General features: G+C 40.8%; 2 protein-coding genes across 2 annotated transcripts; one reads left to right on the top strand and one right to left on the bottom strand.

Annotated features, from left to right (window-relative positions):
- Positions 1-601: 601 nt before the first annotated feature.
- Positions 602-5,739, top strand: LOC136422597 (translationally-controlled tumor protein homolog). Its single transcript, XM_066410403.1, has 6 exons — positions 602-961; positions 1,078-1,148; positions 2,225-2,406; positions 2,939-3,054; positions 3,388-3,503; positions 4,187-5,739. Exons 1-6 carry the CDS (start codon positions 862-864, stop codon positions 4,187-4,189), a joined length of 588 nt encoding a protein of 195 aa, XP_066266500.1. The 5' UTR covers positions 602-861; the 3' UTR covers positions 4,190-5,739.
- Positions 5,740-6,057: 318 nt separating this feature from the next.
- On the bottom strand, positions 6,058-20,417 carry LOC136423392 (ATP-binding cassette sub-family C member 4-like). Its single transcript, XM_066411536.1, has 26 exons — positions 20,303-20,417; positions 17,381-17,491; positions 17,092-17,215; positions 16,236-16,451; positions 15,572-15,661; positions 15,257-15,420; positions 14,581-14,706; positions 14,013-14,262; positions 13,553-13,672; positions 12,916-13,005; positions 12,579-12,770; positions 12,356-12,450; positions 12,148-12,234; positions 11,764-11,860; positions 10,995-11,183; positions 10,569-10,744; positions 9,868-10,205; positions 9,170-9,249; positions 8,623-8,773; positions 7,983-8,213; positions 7,772-7,872; positions 7,425-7,616; positions 7,005-7,250; positions 6,661-6,833; positions 6,402-6,507; positions 6,058-6,273 (listed from the first exon to the last, which is right to left on the bottom strand). Exons 1-26 carry the CDS (start codon positions 20,374-20,376, stop codon positions 6,058-6,060), a joined length of 4,035 nt encoding a protein of 1,344 aa, XP_066267633.1. The 5' UTR covers positions 20,377-20,417.
- Between the last annotated feature and the right edge of the window lie 368 nt (positions 20,418-20,785).

The following is a 20,785-nucleotide window of genomic DNA, read 5'->3' as shown; positions in this document are numbered from 1 at the left end:
TACAATAATTAAGGAGTCAAGGGTCACAAGGGTCACCTTTACAATTTAGTCTGACGTACACGCTTGCCTTAACTCTTATATCTTTTTCAGCTTTATTTTATATCTTTTTTCAGCTTTACTGGCATTTATGTACGTGTTTTGCATTGATTAAAAAAGACATACTGGATACTAATCTACTTGCATGTTGTCCTACTTACTTGTTCACTGTCCACTTAACTAGAACTAGGATAATTGTTTTGTCCTTTCTTTTCTCCAACGCCCCTTTTGCTGTCAATCATAGACCATTACGCTCCACTTTTCTTTTATTTAGTCATAGAAGAAGAACTTTATTTCGGAACAATTGTAACAGGTACAATGTATGGCAACTTGTACATAATACATAAAAAGATAAGACAAGAAAAGAACGCATGATCAGCAAAATGCGGAATAAAGGTGTGATGACTGCGTGAAAAAAATTGCCCCTTCTCTAGCAAGGCTCAATGCGCTTACCTAAGGTAAATGTGTGTTGCCTGTGTCTCTTTTCTCCTCATCAGCCCTGCTATCCCTATAACCCCTGATGCCGGGAGGGTTTGCGAACCTATTCAGCCGTGCTGGAGGAGGGTGTCTTTATCTGGAAAGACAAGTTTTTCTGTGAGAAAACCACTTTTGTTCAGAGGCAGACTGAGTCGACAACGTTGCGGCAGGTCTCCGATGATGGAAAGTATGAAGACCGCTCTGTTTCTATCCCTGTTGGCGGGCACACTGATGTTCAGTGGCGGGGAAGAATAATCCCCGGCAGCCACCAGGGCTCGGTTCCGAGCCTTACGGGGCAAGGTTAACCTTCTGGGGGAAATCTTGGAGCACATCGAACGAGTGGCAGAGATGGCTGCCCGCCGAGAAGACAACGACGCAGGCAGACGCAACTCCAACCAGATTCGCCAACAACCTGGCAAACTGATCGTTTACAAGGACGTTCTTACAGGTAGGAGGCAGTGGATGTGCCATTGTAAAAGTAGTCATTTGTATGTTTCTTTACAGCTTCATTTGTGCCTTTCTTTTTTTCGTCATTTTTCTTCATACATGTACTTGTTTCCATAGGTAAAGACATGTTCACCAGTAGCAACAAGATAACCACGAGGAGCAATGGTATCTACGAGGTTGAGTGCAAGGTGTGTGTAACTTGCATTTTGGTTCAACTTGAATCAAAAGAATTTGGCTTGGATTTAGTTGTGGTCACCGAGGGGGTTGCTGTGATCTAGCTTTTTGGGCAGTACAAGGTGTATAATTAGGGAGTCGAACCAAGAGTCACCTATACAATCTAGCCTGACGTACACGCTTGTCTTATCTATCATTGGGCACGAATTAATGGCAACATCGGATATGGGTCTTTTTCCGCTTTACTGGCATTTATACACGTGTTCTGTATTGATTTAAAAAGACATACTGGATACTAAACTACTTGCATGTTGTCCTACTTGTTCAATGTCCATTTAACTAGAACTGGGATAATTGTTTTGTCCTTTCCCTTCACCAACGCCCCTTTTTCTGTCAATCACAGACCATTCCGTCCACTTTTCTTTTATTTAGTGATAGAAGAAGAAATTTTTTTCATTACTAGAACTTTTATTCAAAAAGATATCTCTCAAGATATGTACTGTACAAATTTATTCCTAAACAAGCTGCACATCTCGGTCAACACGGTAAAGCTACATTGTCTGTTACCCCATTTTATGGTGATATTAGTATCTTCTCACGCTTTACACATGTATTCTGAATCTGACTGATTTGGAGTCCGATGTATCTTATAGCCAAGACTATACATGTACGTACATAAAATAAATGCAAATTGATTGAAAAAAGACATACTGGATACTAAACTACTTGCATGTTGTCCTACTTGTCCTACTTTTGTCCGTTTAACTAGAACTGGGATAATTGTTTTGTCCTTTCTCTTCACCAACGCCCCTTTTTCTGTCAATCACAGACCATTCTGTTCCACTTTTTGCATTCACTGATAGAAGAAGAACTTTATTTCGGGACAATTGTAACTGATACAATGTATGACAACTACATAGTACATAATGGTATTTGCTAAACGTTAGACTATGAGGCGTACTCTTATATACAGATAGCAAAGAGGCCACCTGACACCACAGCAACATACATGCCATACTAGTATTTTTAACACAATTTTTTAATTGTTGTCAGATTGATGAGATAGCTCTTTCTTTTCCAAATTGTGTAGATGGTGAGAGAAGATGACAGTGTCAGTGACGCTAAGATCGGAGGCAATCGAAACGCGGATGGAGACAAGTCTGAGCCCGGAAAGACCGGATGTGACGTTGTGTTTCAAAACAACCTGGATCCGGCTATCACACTAAAGACCGAGAAGGCTTACTATGGATATTTCAGAGGATATATCAAAGAGTGAGTTTTGCGAGCACATTCATTTAGCGTGATAGCTCATCTGAGTTGGTTGCTATCACCGTAGTAAAGCGACTAAACTGCGGTCAACAGTAGGCATTTGGTATGTATATAAAACGAAGGTCAAGTTCGATTTGGCGATCAGTTGATGTGTTCGTTTGTATGTTTGTTTGTTTGTTTGTTTGTCCTGGTGTGTGTCCACAGTTCCTCAACTGGTATTTGAATGCTAGACAAGTTAGGGGCACTAACATGAAATTAGGTCAAAGGTGCCAGAAATGTCCGAGAAAGGTGACAGGTAATGGCGTTTTTCTCGCGAGTTTCAGTGTTTTATTCCTTGAGTGTACTTATAAGACAGCTAAGGGATTAATGAAGATAAACCTAAGCAAGAAAAGTTATCAGAAGTAAAACAAAACATTATTGACAAAAACTCCAAATATTTCACGTAAGTATGAGTTTTCGTATGTAATTTGTTTTGTACTGCAGTGGAATTTCTGGTCAGTATCTAGTACTGACTTCTTTCTTGTCAACCTTTCAGTATCATGAAGTATCTACAGAAGAACAAGCCAGACAGGGTGGAGGGATTCAAAGCTGCTGCAAACGCCTGGAATGGACTCGTTTTGGACAACTCCAAAAACTGGAAATACTTCACGGGTATGTTAACAAATACTGAACTATTGAACCAACGTTATAACATGTATCTTGCGACACGAAGGACAGACTCGCCGAAACTTCCATGACATTGGCACTGATCAGCAGGGGTGAAATTCATTATTATTCGCGAGCATCAGGAACTGATGCATAGCGGGTACAGACACGCGTAGCTAGGTCACGCCATGTTTGTCTACTCTCGGCGTAGACCCTCCAGTCAGTTCTGGTACAATTACGAGACATGAAAGAGTTTGACATACAAAAGATTGAAGTTGGTTATCCACAGCTCATAAGCACAGACGAACATGATAATGTATAAACTTGTTCATTCCTCAGGAGAAGAAGACGTGTATGATTTGAAGGGCATGGTTCCCCTGCTGCGCATGCGGGAGGATGGAGGCACTCCCTACATGCTCTTCCTCAAGGACGGTCTGAGGGAAGAGACAATGAGTGTAAGTCATGTGCAATCATTTAGTCTATGCGCCAAAAATAGTCACTTAAGCAGCTGGGCAAAATTTTGAAACAGTCAGATGTTTCAGACAGCATCCGCTAAAACTAAAACAACAGTAGCTAATTGAATTATTACTATGACTGTTTTAAAATTTTATCCAGTTGCTTGAGTAACTATTTGGGGCGTATCTTACTACCTGGATGTCTAACCTTCATCAACGCATCTAGTCTATGGATTCTGATTTAAGTTTGACGCTTCGTTGTATTAAGTAGCATGATACAATTTACAATTTTAAGTTTGGAATTTAAAAATACAATTCTAAGTTTGGAATTTGTAATCGTAGAATTAGAAGGATGCAGATTTATTGATAGCTGATCTACTCATCTCTCTTTCTTTCTCTCCCTTCTCTCTTTCTCTTTCTCTCCCCTCTCTCTTTCTCCCTCTTTTTCTCTCACCCCCTAGCTCTCTCTCTTTCTCTCACCCCCTCTCTCTCTTTCTCTACCACCCTAGCTCTCTGTTTCTACCTTGTAATGCTAGATCCTAAGAACTGTTACACTTTTTCTTTCCCCTTGGATAGATGATTTCAAATTCGCTTGATGATGACTTGTACGTATACTAGCACAGATAAAAAAAATTGCGACTGTTAACAGATTTGTTTCCTCTTTGTTTTCTTCTCCAATAAAGTAAGAAGACGCAGGTAGAATCAATCACAACTGCAGTGTCGTCTCCGACTCGATGCAACGTCCAAACCTAGGCCTTGTTCAATAACGAAGCACCCTCCTACCTACATAACTTCTAAGATATTTAACTTCTTACCATAGACCATTGACTTGTAGCCTGGTAGATAGAAGATAACTGACGCTGTCAAAGGTATATATATACATGTAGCTCTAGTCTTGTTCGTTGTGTGAATTCCTGCATTCCTAGATAATCTGTACCGAGGTTGTGTGCGTTAAGATTGAATTTCCGGAATATTCTTTTTCCCTTCCTAGGCTTTAGGCCGATGTGTTAGATTAGTTTTATACTGGTTAGAAATGAAAAAAGGCAAGAAGGGAAGATTATCAATTAGAGGAGGTAGAAAGGTGGTAAGGTATTCAATGTGTTGGTGTTGAATTTGACTGAGAAACAATGACTGAACCTTTAATCAAATAAAGTAATCATTGGAAAGAAATAAACCAATTCTAGTTCCATTTCTTGTCTGATTGAGAGGAAAGCATGTACCATGGGCAGATTCCTGGAATTCTTGCAGACTGCACACAATACAATACCATTAGGCTCGCCCCTGAGGCATCACCAAATCAAACAAGTAAACGTCAGCTCTCAAGGTACAAGGTCACGGGTAAAAAGTTTACTGGGGCGCCTCTAGCTTGGTACCGGCGGCAACAACAAGAGGTGCGGACCCACGATGGTTAAGAAGTTTAAGAAGCCCAAACCAAATTCCTCGGAGAAGGCTGGTCTACTCTCCAAGCATTGTGGTACATTCTAGCACATTATGTCCGGCTGAAGTAACATTTTACAATGGCCGTTTCTCAACCAGTACATGAGGTGTGTTGCCTTTCTTGGATTGAAAGTCAGCTACAGACTTTCCAAAATGACTACATTTGTCTAGCAGTGGATGGCAACTATCCAAAATCAGCACGACCACGGAAACAAAGATAGAAATAATGCTTTTAATGGATTGCTTTATTGAAATAAACGATTTTCATTGTTTCAATGTTGAAACCAATGGAAACAATTAGAATAAGATAAAAAGCCTATCGCACGTGAATGTACGTTTTCCCATTCGTTCGCACATCACGTGACATCACAGGACTGTCGGTTGAAGAGAAAAGAAATTATCTTATTGTGGAATAACAATTGTTTCGATTTATGAAAATAAAGAGATGAGATATATGTCTGGATAAACAATGTGTTGAAATAAATTCTACTTAGATGTGCATACTGTATAAGGAAAACAGACGAATCCCCTTGGCGCTTAAGACAAAATGAAAGAACGCTAAAATGCAATTTTGGATCATAGGATATATACTTTAGGCTAAAACACGTTCTAAGCTCATTCCTTCAAATCTATATCCCATTAAGAAGATACGTGGTTTAGCCGTGCCGCACATACAGTATAAGGTTCCATTCTGTACTCATGTAATGTATAAGTTGCGTTCTGACATTGGATTGGTTAATACTAATGTTGTTAAAGTAAATAGAAACATGTCTCGAAATACAATGCATAAAGCTATTAATGTTGAAGTGTAATTTTTTGAATGGTATTAAATGAAATCAATTACCACTAGTACGAAAAGAACGCTTCGATACATCTGAAGTAAAATAAAACGACATGTATATAACATGTAGTAAAATAAAAAAAGTATCAAACAGATGTTATGAAACGTAATCACATTACAAGAACCTCACATAAGCTGTCAAATCTACGCTCCACTTTACAATCTTCATCTGTCTTACAAACATAAGTAACGCAGCTTAATATGTAATAGCAACCAGCATAGGCAATATCAGATTACAACAATAGCTTACTGAGTCATTTTAGTTCAGGAATGGGTTTACACTCTGGTTTCACGTCCTACAATAGAGACAAATTTATCCACCGAAACTTGGTCTGTGCCATGCTTCTCCGTGTAACACCGCCTTGCTGCTTCTCTAAGCTCTGTTGCTAACGTGTTCCCGGACTGGTCCACCATAGCTGTGAAAACACCATCTCTGTCCTGCAGTAGAGCATGCGCCTCTCCCATCTCCTGTACCCGGCCCTCCTGCAGTACCTGATACATTGAAAACGAAATACACTTTAGCCAGGGAAACGTCAACCGTTACAACTTCTGCTTATGTGCTGTAAATGAATCTATTCCTTCAACACATACACTTCCACAATTAAAGAGGAATGACTTGCCATGATCCTATCCGAGTCGATGACAGTGTCGAGTCTGTGGGCTATTGTTAACACGGTGCAGTTCTTGAACTTCTCTCGAATGGTCTCCTGAATAAGCTGGTCCGTTCTGTATTGGAAACATTGCGTACAATGTAAAGAATTACCATATCGCCATTCCCTGCGATTACATAACAATGCGTTACAAACACAAACCCTCGCAGACAATCAAAGAAGTGTACGACGTTCCGTCAACAGTCACCTTGTTGGTTGACTTAATTACCTTGGATCTACATTTGCAGTTGCCTCATCGATGATGAGAATCCTGTTTTTTCTAAGGAGGGCTCTGGCTAGACACACCAGCTGCCTCTGACCCACACTAAAGTTGGTCCCAGATTCAGCCATCTCAGATTCCAGCTTTCCTTGCATGTCCTCCACCGCTTGCTTCAACTGAACCTACATATGCAGAAATGACGGATACAAATTAGGTTCCTAAAATCTGAGATGAGAGCAGTGTAAATCCAAACAATTCACTTTTCGATCATGTACCAAGTTATGATGTCGGTGCACAAGAACAATATCTGATTATGACGCCTTTTGATATACAAGATTGGTGTCAAATGTCACCTCCTCTACGACACTCCAAAGTTGCTGGTCTGTAAAGTCGTTGAAGGGATCTAAGTTCCTCCTGAGGGAACCAGAAAACAGGACAGGGTCCTGGGGAATGACGGAGATTTTCTTCCTCAAGTCGTGGAGTCCGATCTTGGTCACATCCACCCCGTCAATCCTGACAGTTCCCTGAGGCTCCGCCATCCTGAACAACATCTGCATCAGGGAGCTCTTCCCCGCACCGGTCCGACCTACTATGCCAATCTGAATTTTAAAAAAATGAAACAATGTCATAATCAAATTCTTCAAATAAGATACGCATTGAATTCAGCATCAACTCTTTATTTTTTGTTCTGGAACTTCCATTTCCTGACATATTTATTGTGGCAACACGATTTTTAGTTTGCACATGATGTGAATATCTGGCCTTGTGGTAACCTTTTCTTGTGGCTGTATGACAACACCAAGATTCTTGAGAACATCGGGTCCATCTTGAGAATAGGAGAAGGTTGCATCCTCCAGCTCGATGCCCCCGTCCTGAGGCCAGTCCCTAGGAGGTTTTGTACTGCTTGCTAGCGGTGCTTCAGGCTCCAGTTTGGTGTAAGTTAACACTCGTTCTGCTGATGTCATCTGGTCAATATGATTGGGAAAAAGAATGTTGCGTCAGCATACTTTTCACTTTCTGCCATTTTCTACTATTTTTAAAATCCTTGACATTGCTGTAGCTATTGTACATTCATGTGCAGGAGCTATGGTTAGCTGACTTTTAAAGGATGATATCGTACCAGATTTTCCACCTCTGCACTCTGGCTAATCACCCACTGAAACCGGCCTGTGAGAAGGATGGCATACGTCACTGATAGGCCCACCAACCCGCCATCTAAGGCTGTAAAGACAATGATATGTTTGAATGTGCACGCACAGTTACCATAAAACAATCGACAAACAGCAAATGATAACCACAAATCAAAAATTGCAACTACAACTGCAACTCACCCTGAGATGCTAGAACACTACAGAAGACAACAGCAGTGATGAACAAAGCGACTAAAATGTCTAATCTGACAGCCATCCATCTACTGCAGGAAATGTACAAGAACCAGGCTTCAGAGTGCAGGTCCTGGTGAGCATCAAACTCCTGCTGGAAACTCTCCTGAGCACAGAAGGCTCGGATGGTCCACAGGCCTTGTAGGGTGGCAGATAGGTGGGAGAACACCGGACTACGGGCTGAGAAAAAAAATAAGCACTGTCCGTCAATCATATTCTTTATTATATTATTATCACTCTCTGCGTATTACTTGTTTTACTTTATCATTACCTTTGCCTTAGGCAAAATGCAGAAGTTTGTTTTTGACTACTTTTTAGGCGTTTTTGTCGGGCTTTCTATTTTGATAGCTTTTATTTCAACTGAAAAAAAATGAAAAAACGTACATACAGAAAAGCTTCCAAAATGGAAAGCCCGACAAGACGTCAAAAACAAGCCGGAGACTGGCAGTACACACAAAGGACTGCGTCACTTTCCAGTTTCGAGCATGTCGGGTGAGCGACAACGACTTGGAGTCGAACTCACTTCATTTATGTCAAAAGGAATGGCCACTAATAACGTTACACTAAGCACATTAAGATAAAAACCTACTGGTTCCCTCCAGCCGTTTGATATCCCTGGATGTACTCAGGTAATATCTCCGGATGTACATGAACAGTAACAACAGAGGCAGGGTGGGGATGAACACCCAGGGGTTGGTGATACCAGCCACAAATGCTGCCGTGCCCAAAGCTAGAATCCCCTATGGAAAAAAAAGTAAGAACGTACTTTGCCAATGAGTCAATAAAAACACATTCATTCGGCAGCAGTACTGAAGATGGATATATCACATACATGTAACTATAGAATCATATAATCTCCAAGCAGATCTACACGGGGCGCCGAAAATCGTATATGCTAGCCATATTAGCTTTTCTGGCTAGCATATACGATTTTCGGTGCCCCGTGTAGATCTGCTTGGAGATTAAGAATCATATAAAAGATGATGTGTTTGATTGACTCAATTGCAATATTTAACATGTACACGCAGACTCGAGTAATTAAAATAACAATTGAAATGCAATGCCCATGCAAAATGATTCGTGGTAAAAGCGTTGAAGGACAAAGGTTCAAACAAACAAACAAACAAACAAACAACCTGTGTAAATCCAGTAAGCGCTGCTGGGAACATCTCATCTAGCTGTCCGATGTCTTTCGAGAACCGGTTTAAGACTCGCCCTGGTGACAAACCAAATGACCAATTGCAATTTCAAACCAAGTGCGTACGTGCATCAATGGTATCGTGTTGGCAATGTCAAGTTTCTCCATCTGATATGGGATATGAGGCACAGAACCCGTAGTCAGCACGTCGGTAGAACGTATACGCTTATAAGCGTTTATGGTCGTGTTCGCGTATCTAAGGTTATAGTATCTCGTATATATACGTTCATTTAGTTGTGTCTAAGGACATATGTTATGCAACAGCCGGAACTCCGATGCAAGGACCGACGAGAACAAAAGAGACGACTTGGTAGCTATGATAGGTTTAAATAGCAGGCTAATTATCGTATATGCATTACGTTCTGCTGACGTGACCCCGTAGTTGCTATATAATGATTTGATTAAAAAATGTCGGATCTCTTGTATCTTTGGATGTTAACTCCACTTGCAACAATCATCTGGGAAAATGTAAACTCGTGCATACAATCTTCCTCCTAAAGGCGTCTACAACAACACCAAAACGGATCCGGAGTCCCGTTTATAAATTTTGTTTTATATCTATAAACAATACTCATTAAAAGACACTGTAATTCAGAACGACGGGATCTGATGGCCAGACTAACATATGAAACTCACCAACAGGATTTGTGTCGAAGAACCTGATTGGAGCCCTGATGATTGCGTTGAACATGCCGTTATGGAGGTTTGTTGAAGACTTAACTGCGACGAAAAAAAGGATTCGAACTCCAACTACATTCATGAACAGGGCTCCCGCTGTGAAGGCAGTCAGAACATAGATGTAGAAGTGTGTATCCGGAGGGGCCACGGAGAAGGCTGTGCTGCTATTAGTCGGCATGGATGTTGTATTCACCATGTCTCCAACATTAGAAGCGTTGAAGAATGTCGTATTGTAGCCGTTACTAGCCAAGATCCAGTTGTGTTTTGCAACGAAATACTGCTCCTCTTTCCGTGCCCTGTGTTGACGAGAATGGACAATATCTTTGTTGTCATGTTTTGAAAAGAAATATTGACAACTTGACATTTATAAATAAATATATCTAAATCTCTATATATGCATATGTCTGTCTCTCTCTATGTATATATATTTATACATCTATATATATCTATATACGTTTATATACATATATCAGTATATTTAGATATGTATTTAGATATATGTATATATATTTAGATATATTTAGATATATTTAGATGTATTTATGTACATATATATGGAAATGCCACTCATAGAAATATATATATAAATATGGAAATGCCACTCGCATAATTTACAACGTTCTGCTTCTTCCTAAACAACAGTTGCAGAGCAGACTTACCAATATGACAGCCACCAGTCTGACATGGCGTATAGTATACTAAAGGACAAGCTGATCAAGACACCGAAAAGATATGCTTTCACTCCAAGACCGGCTGCAAAGTAGTCTCTGTACACCTTCCATCCAACAGTGCCAGTCATTCGGTGTTCCTCTTCCAGCAGAGGAACAGTTGCATCCTAGATAAAGACAAATCAAGTCTCGTTTCTTTCACCAACATGGACATTTCTTCACCTAAAAACCATAACTGTATGATTAGAGTTCTAGTTAGCATCACCTCAGGAATGGTGAAATGTGTCTGCATCAGGTTTTGAATCACATTCTTACTTAAAGTCTTAATCTAGTATTGGAGAGTCATTACAGATTTCCGTGCAAAGGGCCTATATACTTTTTACATTTAGTCTCATTAAACCAAATCCTTGCACGTACCTTTTCGTCGGCTTCCGCTTTTAAGGAATTAGCATCGTAACCGTTTGCTGATGTTCCAGAAAGAGCTGGGGCAACTGCCGTTCTTCCGTTCTCTATATCTTCCTCACTATCCTCTTTCCCCAGCAGTTTTGTGAAGTCAAGCCCTGATTGCTGCAGTTCGCTGTACGTTCCGGTAGCTACCTGCTCTCCCTGAAAGGGGGAAATACGACCACTTTGGAGCTTCTATGGATTACAGTGGCGTCGCTTGACGAAATGGCAGGGTGTTTGGCCCAGAGGTTCTGAGTTCGAATCACCTACATGCCCCGTTGAGGCTGTTCCATTGGAAAAGGCACTTAACACGAATTTTTTCACTTCACTTTGGTGGAAATGAGTACCTAGCTTCATGTAGGGACGTTGGATCGTGGGTACAACGTTAAATGGAGGGCCGTGTTCGAGGAGAGCCACACCTCGCGATTGAGCACCGACTAAACTTATCAAAAAGTGTAGCCGTCCTTTTCTTAGTTTATTTTACACCATGAGGTGGCTTACCGGGCATGACATACGAACAAATAGTCAAAAAAAAAAAAAAAAAAACAGATAGACAAACAAATGCCAAGTCTGTCATATATTGAAGGTGTATGAAACTCAATCAGGACAGGAGGACCTGAGACAAAGTTCTATTTCTAGCTTCTTTCGTAACCTTGATAAGTTACGGGATGCATGATACGTTACTGCCGAACACTGATTTATCATGTATGTTCTAATTCTAATCTACTTAAACATTAATTACCTCCAACAGCACCATTATTTGGTCAGCCTCATGTAGATATTGCAACTGATGCGTCACCAGGACACGAGCTTTGTTCCTAAGAGCACCCTGGATGCATCTATTTATCAAAAGGATTCCGAGCACGAAAGATACTTTAGTGTTCACAGTGTTTACAACAAATGCTTGAGTGTTAAACTTATGGGTAGTTGCATATTAAAGACAAGAATATTTGACTCAAACATTTTTAGAAAATCTATTATCCTAGTTGTTGTTAAGTACGATTTACAAGCATTTGCAAATTGATATAGCTTTGGTGCCTCTAGGATCGACCTGCCATTCGACATTTAGACATTAATAGATACAATGACTCAATGTAAAACATAGCTGAAGCTATACGACACCAACCTATTAAACAGCTGCTGCCCAACTTCTGCATCAACGGCACTTAGAGGATCATCCAGCAGATAGATATCTGCGTCATGATACACAGCTCTGCAAGGATACACAACACATATACTAGCTAGTTTCATCTTTATAAGAGTCAGGTGCCCAAATGGAGATTCCTCAATCAGGTTTAGTTTTGAACAAACGACAAAGATATCAAAGCTCCTACCTTGCCAGGTTGATTCTAGCCTTTTGCCCACCACTTAATGTCACACCTCTGTCTCCAACCAGTGTCATGTCACCATGTGGCAGGAGCCCAAGGTCCTAATGGAAGTATGAAAAGGATTCACTTTCGCATCATGTTTATTTAGGGTATTTGCAATGAACTTTCCAATATCTAGTCCCTGGGGATATTTTATTTTACAAAATCTATATGTGAAATTCTGACATACCTTTTCCAGTGCGCACACTTGGATGGTTTTATCATAGGTGTCTTCCTTGTAAGGCCGTCCGAAGAGGATGTTTTGTCGCACAGTGCCAGAGAACACCCACGGCTGCTGAGACGCATAGCCAACCTTGCCGTGAACTTTGACCTCTCCTGACGTCACTGGTAGCTCTCGGAGCACTGCACTTAGTAAGGATGACTGTGGAAAAGATGGAATGGCAGTTTGCTTACACTAATTACGAACTTTTGTTTTCTTTTGCTTTGTACTAGCTTTGGAAGGGTATCATAACTTAGTCTACGTCTAAGAGCAACGCTATCCACTGGCCAGAACAGTTTGAACTGACCTTTCCTGACCCAACAGGTCCAATAACCGCCAGTAGTTGACCTGGTTTCAGCTGCAGGTTGATATTCTTCAGTGTCAGTTGATCACTGTCCTGAAATTATGGAGACAATATTATACGCCTCAGTGTGAACGTCGTATAATAATTCTAGTCTATATGGAGAATATTTGCCAGGGGAGTTTGGCCACCGGAGGGCCTAGGGTTTCATTCGCAAGCGCAGGGGAAATAGGAACTTTATCGTGGACTGATTCTACTGGCAAATTATTCCCTTTTGCCGAATTCTACGATCCAAACCCCCGTAGGAAGGCCTGGTGGAGGCTTTAATAATTCCAATGACGTCGGCACTGGGTCAAAGTTTGTCGGAGGCCATCTACATCAGGGTACGCCAACCTTCTCAACTGGGACGGGGGGGCGATACCGACTTCCAATAAACTTTGACCCAACACTGACGTCATACCTGCGTAAAAAAGCGCGTGTCCTCAATGTTTGGGTCAGATAACTTAAGAAGACCGGGCGATTCGGTCGAAAATTCCGGTGAGTCAAATTATATTCTTTGAGCTGGAGAACAGTTATTTCTCATTATCAGTTCAGATTGATCGTATTACTAGTACATTTCTATATTGATATCAGGGTGCCTTACCCCTGTCCACTTAGCTTTAATGTCGTTCAGCATTACGCTGCACTCAGCCTCCTTAGGAGTGATGCTGCAAGTTCTCCCGAAAGCCTCTTCAGAATCTGCTTCCTCCAACAGCAAGAAGTCCTGATAAGGAGTCATAAAATGTAGAAGAATAAGGTTTCTTTTACTACAGGTTTCTACTCTTCTACGTTTTGATAGACGTTCTGTTTACTTCATTAGACCCTAACCACATCTGCTACACCTTGCCCAGAACGTAACCTTGTCTGCACCCTCAGCTCAATGCCTGACTTACGGCAAGAAGTAGTAGTCATGATTCCCTAATGAATTCAGCAGAGCGGCCGTCAATGGATTTCTGATTTCTAAGTAATAAGTAGTATATCATTATCAAAGATACGAAAAGATGCTGTTGCAAGCTCTGCATTGAATAGCCGTGGCACCATGAGCAATGATAGATGGAAGGTACCTGTATCCTCCTTATGGAGACTATGGCCTCCGACAACAGAGCAATGCCCTGCGGCATGAACACGAACACACTCATCTGCAGGATGTTGACCAAGCCTACAGTCCTGAAGACGACTCCGGCGGTGACGTCATTTCCCGTCAGGGCAAACGTGACGATAGTGAAGAAGATCAGCAATCGCCCTGCCACTGATGACAAGGCCATGATCAGTCCCCGGAATATTGACGCTTTGTCAATGATTCCAATCTCGATCCTACAGTGTGCGGCAGAACAAACTGTGAGTACTGTTCAACAATATGAGGTGAGATGAAATTGTAGTTTCATTAGAATTGATGCTACATAATATTATCTTAATTTCATATTCTGGTGTTTACATGGCATACAGATTGCATCCCGCCGAAACACTCAATACATACATTCCCGTCAATTTATGAATATAACTAGATATATTGCAACTATGACAATGCGTACCGCATTATACTGTTACAGTAAAAAAACTAACGGAGCATTGTCATTGAATGACTGCATACCGCAAACCCCGTGACATAAACTAGCTGTCTAGAAAACTTACTTTCTAAGGTTGGCCACCAGTTCACTGAATGGTTTCTCCCAAGCGTACATCTTGATGACCCTCATGGCAGAGATGATCTCACTCATGGTCCTGATACGATCGTCTGTTTTCTGTGCTATCTGTCCCCTGGAAATAAAAGCCTTACATCTACCAAATTTCAGTATCAGTGGCGTCACGTGGCGTAATGGCAGGGTGTTGTTTGGCCCAGAACAAATAAGTCATTGGTTCGTATCCCCTGACAGACCCCGACGTTGTGCCCTCGGGAAATTTCATTGCTCAGGTGAGAATGAATACCTAGCTTCGGTTAGGGACGTCCCTATGATAGGATGATCAATGGAGATCCCGTGTTTGAGTAGAGCCACACCTCATGTTAAAGGGCCCACGACACTTACATGTGCGAGTGGATCAAATAAATCTGTCCGGATATGCAGCGTATGCTGTTTAGAACAAACCTGGTGTGTTACACCACGAGCTCGAAGTGGTGAAATAATTTACCGGGTATGAAATGCAATCAAATAAGATCTTTCAGATCTGTACAATTTTGTACATCGTCAAGAATTGTCGAAATGGCGCATGTAAGCCTGTTACAACTGAGTTGCGTAGCCAATCATGCTTGCCTTTTTTTTCTATATGATAATTATCTAACCTTGGAAAACTGACGAAATTGAATCTTTACCTGTAGGTAGAAAAGAGTCTCCCAATGCGACCGGATATGGCGAGCTGGAAAATGATATAACCCAAACCAACAAGACTTGGAGGACCCATGTCTCTGTACAGCAGGGTGATCACGGTTAGAATCTCTAACGGCCCGATCCACAGGTAGTTGAAGAACTGGAATCCCTAAAGGATGGAAAGCCATAGGTGTCATAAACTGCATGCTCTTCTTTCAATACGTAGTAACTTTCTTTGGACAACATCAATTTGAAAATGAAAGCCACGTCTTACCATGTCTATTTTGACATGATGTTATAGTTAAGGAAACGACACGTACCATATCAAACCTGTTGACATCGTTAGACATGAGGTTGACGATCTGTCCAGTGTTGCTCTTCCCTAAGGCAGTGTGGTTAAGCTTGAGAGCCTGAATTGACAAGAAGTGGGGATAATTGATGCTGACAAGAGTTCGGCGATATCGTACAGCCGTGAGATATTTAGAGTTCTTCTAGATTTTGCTTTATCTTATCTTATCTCATTGATTATGCAAATAAGGTTGCAATAAGCATAAATATTTTAGTTGATGTTCTTCTAGACCCAATTTACATGAAGTTCATATGTTAAAGTCTAACTTTTGGCAAAAATCTATCTTAACATTACGTCATTAATTGCGCAAATGACTTCCATAGTTACGCAATCTATGTTTGCTGATGTTCATCTTTGACTAACGTATGTCACAAGTATGAAATTTCCATCATTCGGAGGAAATATAGAATTTCCGCACGAAGTATGCAAATTAGGCCCTTATTTGCATAATTGGTTTATCTGTTTATCTTCCACCTGCCTATTAATTACGTAGGATACATGTATCGAAGTCGTATTATGGAAAATACTGGATTCACTAGATTTTATCACTAATTTTGCAAATTAAATCCCAATTGGCATAAATTGTATAAAGTACATCATAAACCATACTCACATACATATTGCTCTAGTCTTACCTTTCTGTATATAAGCCCACAGCACGCTACCCTCATTCTCCATCCCGTTTTCATTATAGCAAACATAGATGAATGCTGTATCACTGGAGCGACCATTGCACAGACACTGATGATCAAGGCGTACAGGTAGGCTTGTGTTGTAGTCACGGTGCTCTCGGGGGAGAAGTAGCCAATCAGCCAGGTCAGGACAACAGGCTGGGTCATCCTTACAGCATCCTGATATGAAATAGAAGAAAAAATATCTTGTTCTTGCTGATTTTTTGTTTGTTTGTTCGAGTCTTTAATTCATTCGTGACAAACTTAAATAGCCATACTGGACACTTTTCATTGAGGTATACATAGGGGTCAGAATGATAAATATGACAAATACGAGGGGGTCAGAATAAAATGCCTTTTGTACAACAGTGGGTTCATTTTTGTATGAAATTTTAATATCATAATCCAGTGGTATAGATTGAACCAAAACATTATCATGTCAACCATCGGGTGTGTTACGGCATTCAAGTGCCTCTCAATGATTAGCATTGGTAGGCATCTTAGCTGGCACATGTACTTTCAATGGTCACAAAATGAACACTGTCCACTTGCTTGTGGCTATCACTACCAATTTTGACGTCATTTGGACAAGTATTATACCAGTTATGCTTCATTTCTAATTCATGACATAATTACCTCATTTGCATAAATTTGCATACAGTGCCTTAGAGCCACAATGTCCAACCGGGACCATAGAACAACATACCTAAAATGATCAAAGTACTAGCTATCATTCTATGGTACTGGCTAAATATGTACTGCGCTTGTGATTTTTTAGGCCTATTCTATATCTAAGAATCTCCTCCAGGACTATACCTACCACAAACAGGAAACACAGTCCCGACAGCAGAATTGTTACACGGAAAACCCTGGCCATGGCCCGTCTCAGGCTGGGCGGTCGTTCGGGAGATTCTTTCGCATTGTCCAGCTCCTTTTGCCACTCTCTACGTCAGGTCAAATATGTCAAGATAATAAATACACATTTTACAATACCTAGAATGAAAACTCATTGGCTGATGTAATAAAAGTGTGCAATCTATATGCTCGTACGGGGACAAGTCAACCAGAAGGCTACATAAAAATTCTGAAGCATCATTCAGTAGTCCTACCTTTCAAGATCATCTGCTTGCTTCTGCGTGCTGTCCTCCAACAGGATATTGTACATGTCATCTTCCTGTAGTGTTCTCTTGTAGCCTATCTTGAAGAGTGCATTCGGCCACCTATATATTGTACGCAGACGGTCAGGGCGATTGTGCTAAACATTTCAGGAGAAAGGGGTTGTGGGACTAGAATTGAATTTGGACCAACCTGATTGCAAATCTATGGGGTGAATGAGCTATTTTCAATGGGAAGTGGAGAACCGACTTACCAAACATCACAGCAGAAAATGATTTGTTAAATGAGGTTTCTGCGTGTAGCCAATGCAGTTTTTTCGTCAATTTGGCAAACAAAATCAAGGAACAATCTACACCGTGAAAATTGTACTTCAGTTACTTCAACAAATAAATCATGTCAATTTTCTATACGCTCACGATCCAATTAGCTTAAGGGGAGCACGATCTTTGAGCCAGGTGCGATACCGCGAAAGCCCCAAGAACGTATTTGTGGGCGTGACTTCGATTCTTCTTAGGTAAGTCAAGGATGATGCAAGGAACACGGTTTCTTATCTTATCAGACACCCCATGTTTACACTACCCCTCCTACACTGTTTGTGTGTCCCTGCATCAAGGTTGTCATTTGAAGGTTGTCCAAATACAGTAATCTACACACCTCATATAGAGCTGGGTCAGAACACGTCTAAAATCTATTGATGTAGTGGTAACATTCTTCCAGAAACACGAAAAGTTTCTTTTATTGCTTATGACAACAGTATGAACACTAAGGAAGAGCAAAAACCTTGCCAACATACAGTTAACATTATTTTTTCATATCTAGGCAAAACTTTAACTATAAAAAGTAACGTTCACCAGGTACATTATACTGGCATCCTTTAGTCTCGAACCCGTTCACCCCCACCCTCAACGAAAGAAAAAGCAAGTCTATTCTTAGTCTGGCGTCATCATTATTTGGTCACCACAAACCCGGTCATATGTATACACAGTGGAAGGTCATTACACCCTTAATCAACTCTTCAAACTTAGTTTTAAGTGTGGCATTATGTAGGCTCAAATTATGTTCAGTATCTTCTATTTGAAGTATCATTGAAGAAGACAAGTGTACGCTTGTACACGGTGCTTTGTATATAAAAACAAATTTAGAAAAGGTGGGCATGTTAGCATCAGCACGTCTTGGGCACATAAAACAATGTGACTTTATTAGATACAATCTGATCAGAGTTGTTGTCGGGTCCACAATTCCGATGAAAAAAGGCGATTCAACATTTACTGGCACCTTTCAGTCTCGCACTCCGGCCAAAGAACCCCACACCCTCCAAAGAAGGAGCAACCAAGTCTACTCATTGGTATGGGGCCATCATTGTTTGCATCTTTGTTCGGTCACCACAAACCCCGGCTTATTCATATATGGTCAGTCTGCTCATGTATATGGGTCAGGTAATTAATCTTTAATCAACTCTCGAAAGGCAAACTTAATCTTAAGTGTAACATTTTGTAGGATGTCCATTATATGTAATGTATATATATGTACTTTCAAACTGTTTTGTTTTCTGTTGTGACCTGTACTAAACCCAGTGCACGTGGATATGTGTGTACAATAAAGGTCTTCATTCATTCATTATCTTCTATAATTGAAGAAACATATGAAGAAGAAGACACGTGTGCACCTGTACATGATGCTTTGTATATAAAAACACATGTTTAAAGGTGGACATGCTGGAATCTGTATGCTTGGGCACATAAAACAATGTGACCTAATTAGATGCAGATCTGATCAGAGTTGTTTTCGGGGCCACAATTCAGATGAAAAAATGCTATTCAACAATTGGTGGTTTAAGGCAGAAGGTAACTGATTGGATTAACACTAAAATAAAACTTTTAAACGTAACCGGTTATAGTTCGTGTCGACAAAGAGGAGGTATCGTACGTATAATCATCACTGAATAGTGCGGTATTGTTTGATTGACCTTTTGACCATCTTGTGTTCTCAGTTATGCCGTCGAACCGCATGCCACCGTAGAACGCGTTATTTACTAAGATACTGCCTGCTCACGATTTGAACCCGTTGTATGGGTGTGCACAACTTCCTGTGGTTCAACAAAAAAAGACCTCAGACCGACATAATGGTAATGCTTTTCATATATACAAGATTGGCCCAGTAGCCTATATCTAGCGCATTGCTAAATGACAGCAAACGCGGTGGCTTTGGAAACATTAGCAATTTTTGGTCAGTTTATTTCAATGTGCTCCCAAAATCCCTTGGTTATTTTAGAAGCAACGGGTTATATATACATGGCTGTTCTGGGAAAATCCTACAGATATGAAAAAAAAGTACAAACATTATCTACATGTAGGTTTGAGGTCTTTTTGTTGCGGCACAGGTTGTTGTTTACATCGAGAAGGCCTAATCCTCATTGTTTACACCCATGGGGTCAAACTAATTAGGTCGAACGCCATATGTTACAAAAATCTCCGCAGAACACACATAAAGGTCTGTGGTTCGATTGAATGCTAACGATTGGAACAGAATCGTCTTTGTTTAATGTGTTTTCTTGTTTCCTTGTAACCTAGTGCTTGATCATTATGGTGGTGTCGCGGTTGTCGTCTGGTTTCGAAAAAAAATGTTACGGACCGAAACGTTTCAGTAACGTTACCGTGCCTCTTCCTTCCTCTATAACAAATAGCGATAAACACCGGGGAATGATACATACGATAGCTACACCTTGCGTTTACTACATTTCGACATATGTCGACCATACCTGTACTTGCTGTACGAAGAGCTTATGAAAGGTTAGAAGTGACGTTATGACATACGTTAACAACGTTACTGTCACTAATGATTAACTTTAAGGCACTGGCTATCGCATAGATAAAAGCAACTGACTTTCGGCGTGGACTGGAGTTGAATTCGCTTACCAGAAGAGTAGCTTGGAGAGCAGACCAGCCTTCTCCAAGGGATTTGGTTTGGGCTTCTTAAACGTCTTCTCCATTTTGTGTCCTCGCGTCTTGTGGTGGTCAAGCAAAGAGGTGCCCCAGTAACCCTTTCACCCGTAACTTGAGTGGCTTGAGAGCTGACGTATGTTTGTTTAATTAGTTTGTTTTTTCATTAGCAGACCATGTGAGGCGACACACGTTACGAGGTCCTGTGGCAGCTTGGTATTTCTTGCTGGACCGGTCCAGAAAAACGGTTCGGAAAAAATCAGTGGACCGGTTGTTGGACCGATTTGAAAATTCAAAGTGCCAGGCTACATAATAATGTTACCGGTCTAAGAAAATAACAAAAGAGAGGATATTTAGCTAGCCATGGTTACGTAATAATCTCGCTCGAAGACGTTAGCTGTGAATCATATCCAGAAACACTAGTTAAAGATGGCATTGAGTCAACAGACGGCGAGGCGA

The sequence above is a fragment of the Branchiostoma lanceolatum genome, chromosome 17 (genome assembly GCF_035083965.1).
Source record: "Branchiostoma lanceolatum isolate klBraLanc5 chromosome 17, klBraLanc5.hap2, whole genome shotgun sequence".
Lineage (NCBI taxonomy): Eukaryota > Metazoa > Chordata > Leptocardii > Amphioxiformes > Branchiostomatidae > Branchiostoma > Branchiostoma lanceolatum.
Note: the sequence above shows the minus strand (reverse complement) of the source record. Positions and strands in the feature narration are given on the sequence as shown.

What these genes read in the sequence shown, in the direction of transcription:
- LOC136422597 (XM_066410403.1), top strand. Translation starts at nt 862, where the DNA reads ATGGCTGCCCGCCGAGAAGACAACGACGCAGGCAGACGCAACTCCAAC. An exon ending in TCTACGAGGTTGAGTGCAAG is followed by an intron (nt 1,149 to 2,224) that starts GTGTGTGTAACT and finishes CAAATTGTGTAG; the next exon opens with ATGGTGAGAGAAGATGACAG. An exon ending in AAACTGGAAATACTTCACGG is followed by an intron (nt 3,055 to 3,387) that starts GTATGTTAACAA and finishes TTCATTCCTCAG; the next exon opens with GAGAAGAAGACGTGTATGAT.
- LOC136423392 (XM_066411536.1), bottom strand. Translation starts at nt 20,376, where the DNA reads ATGGAGAAGACGTTTAAGAAGCCCAAACCAAATCCCTTGGAGAAGGCT. An exon ending in GACTGTGTTTCCTGTTTGTG is followed by an intron (nt 16,452 to 17,091) that starts GTAGGTATAGTC and finishes ATTTCATATCAG; the next exon opens with GATGCTGTAAGGATGACCCA. An exon ending in CTTCGACACAAATCCTGTTG is followed by an intron (nt 9,250 to 9,867) that starts GTGAGTTTCATA and finishes GTTTGTCACCAG; the next exon opens with GGCGAGTCTTAAACCGGTTC.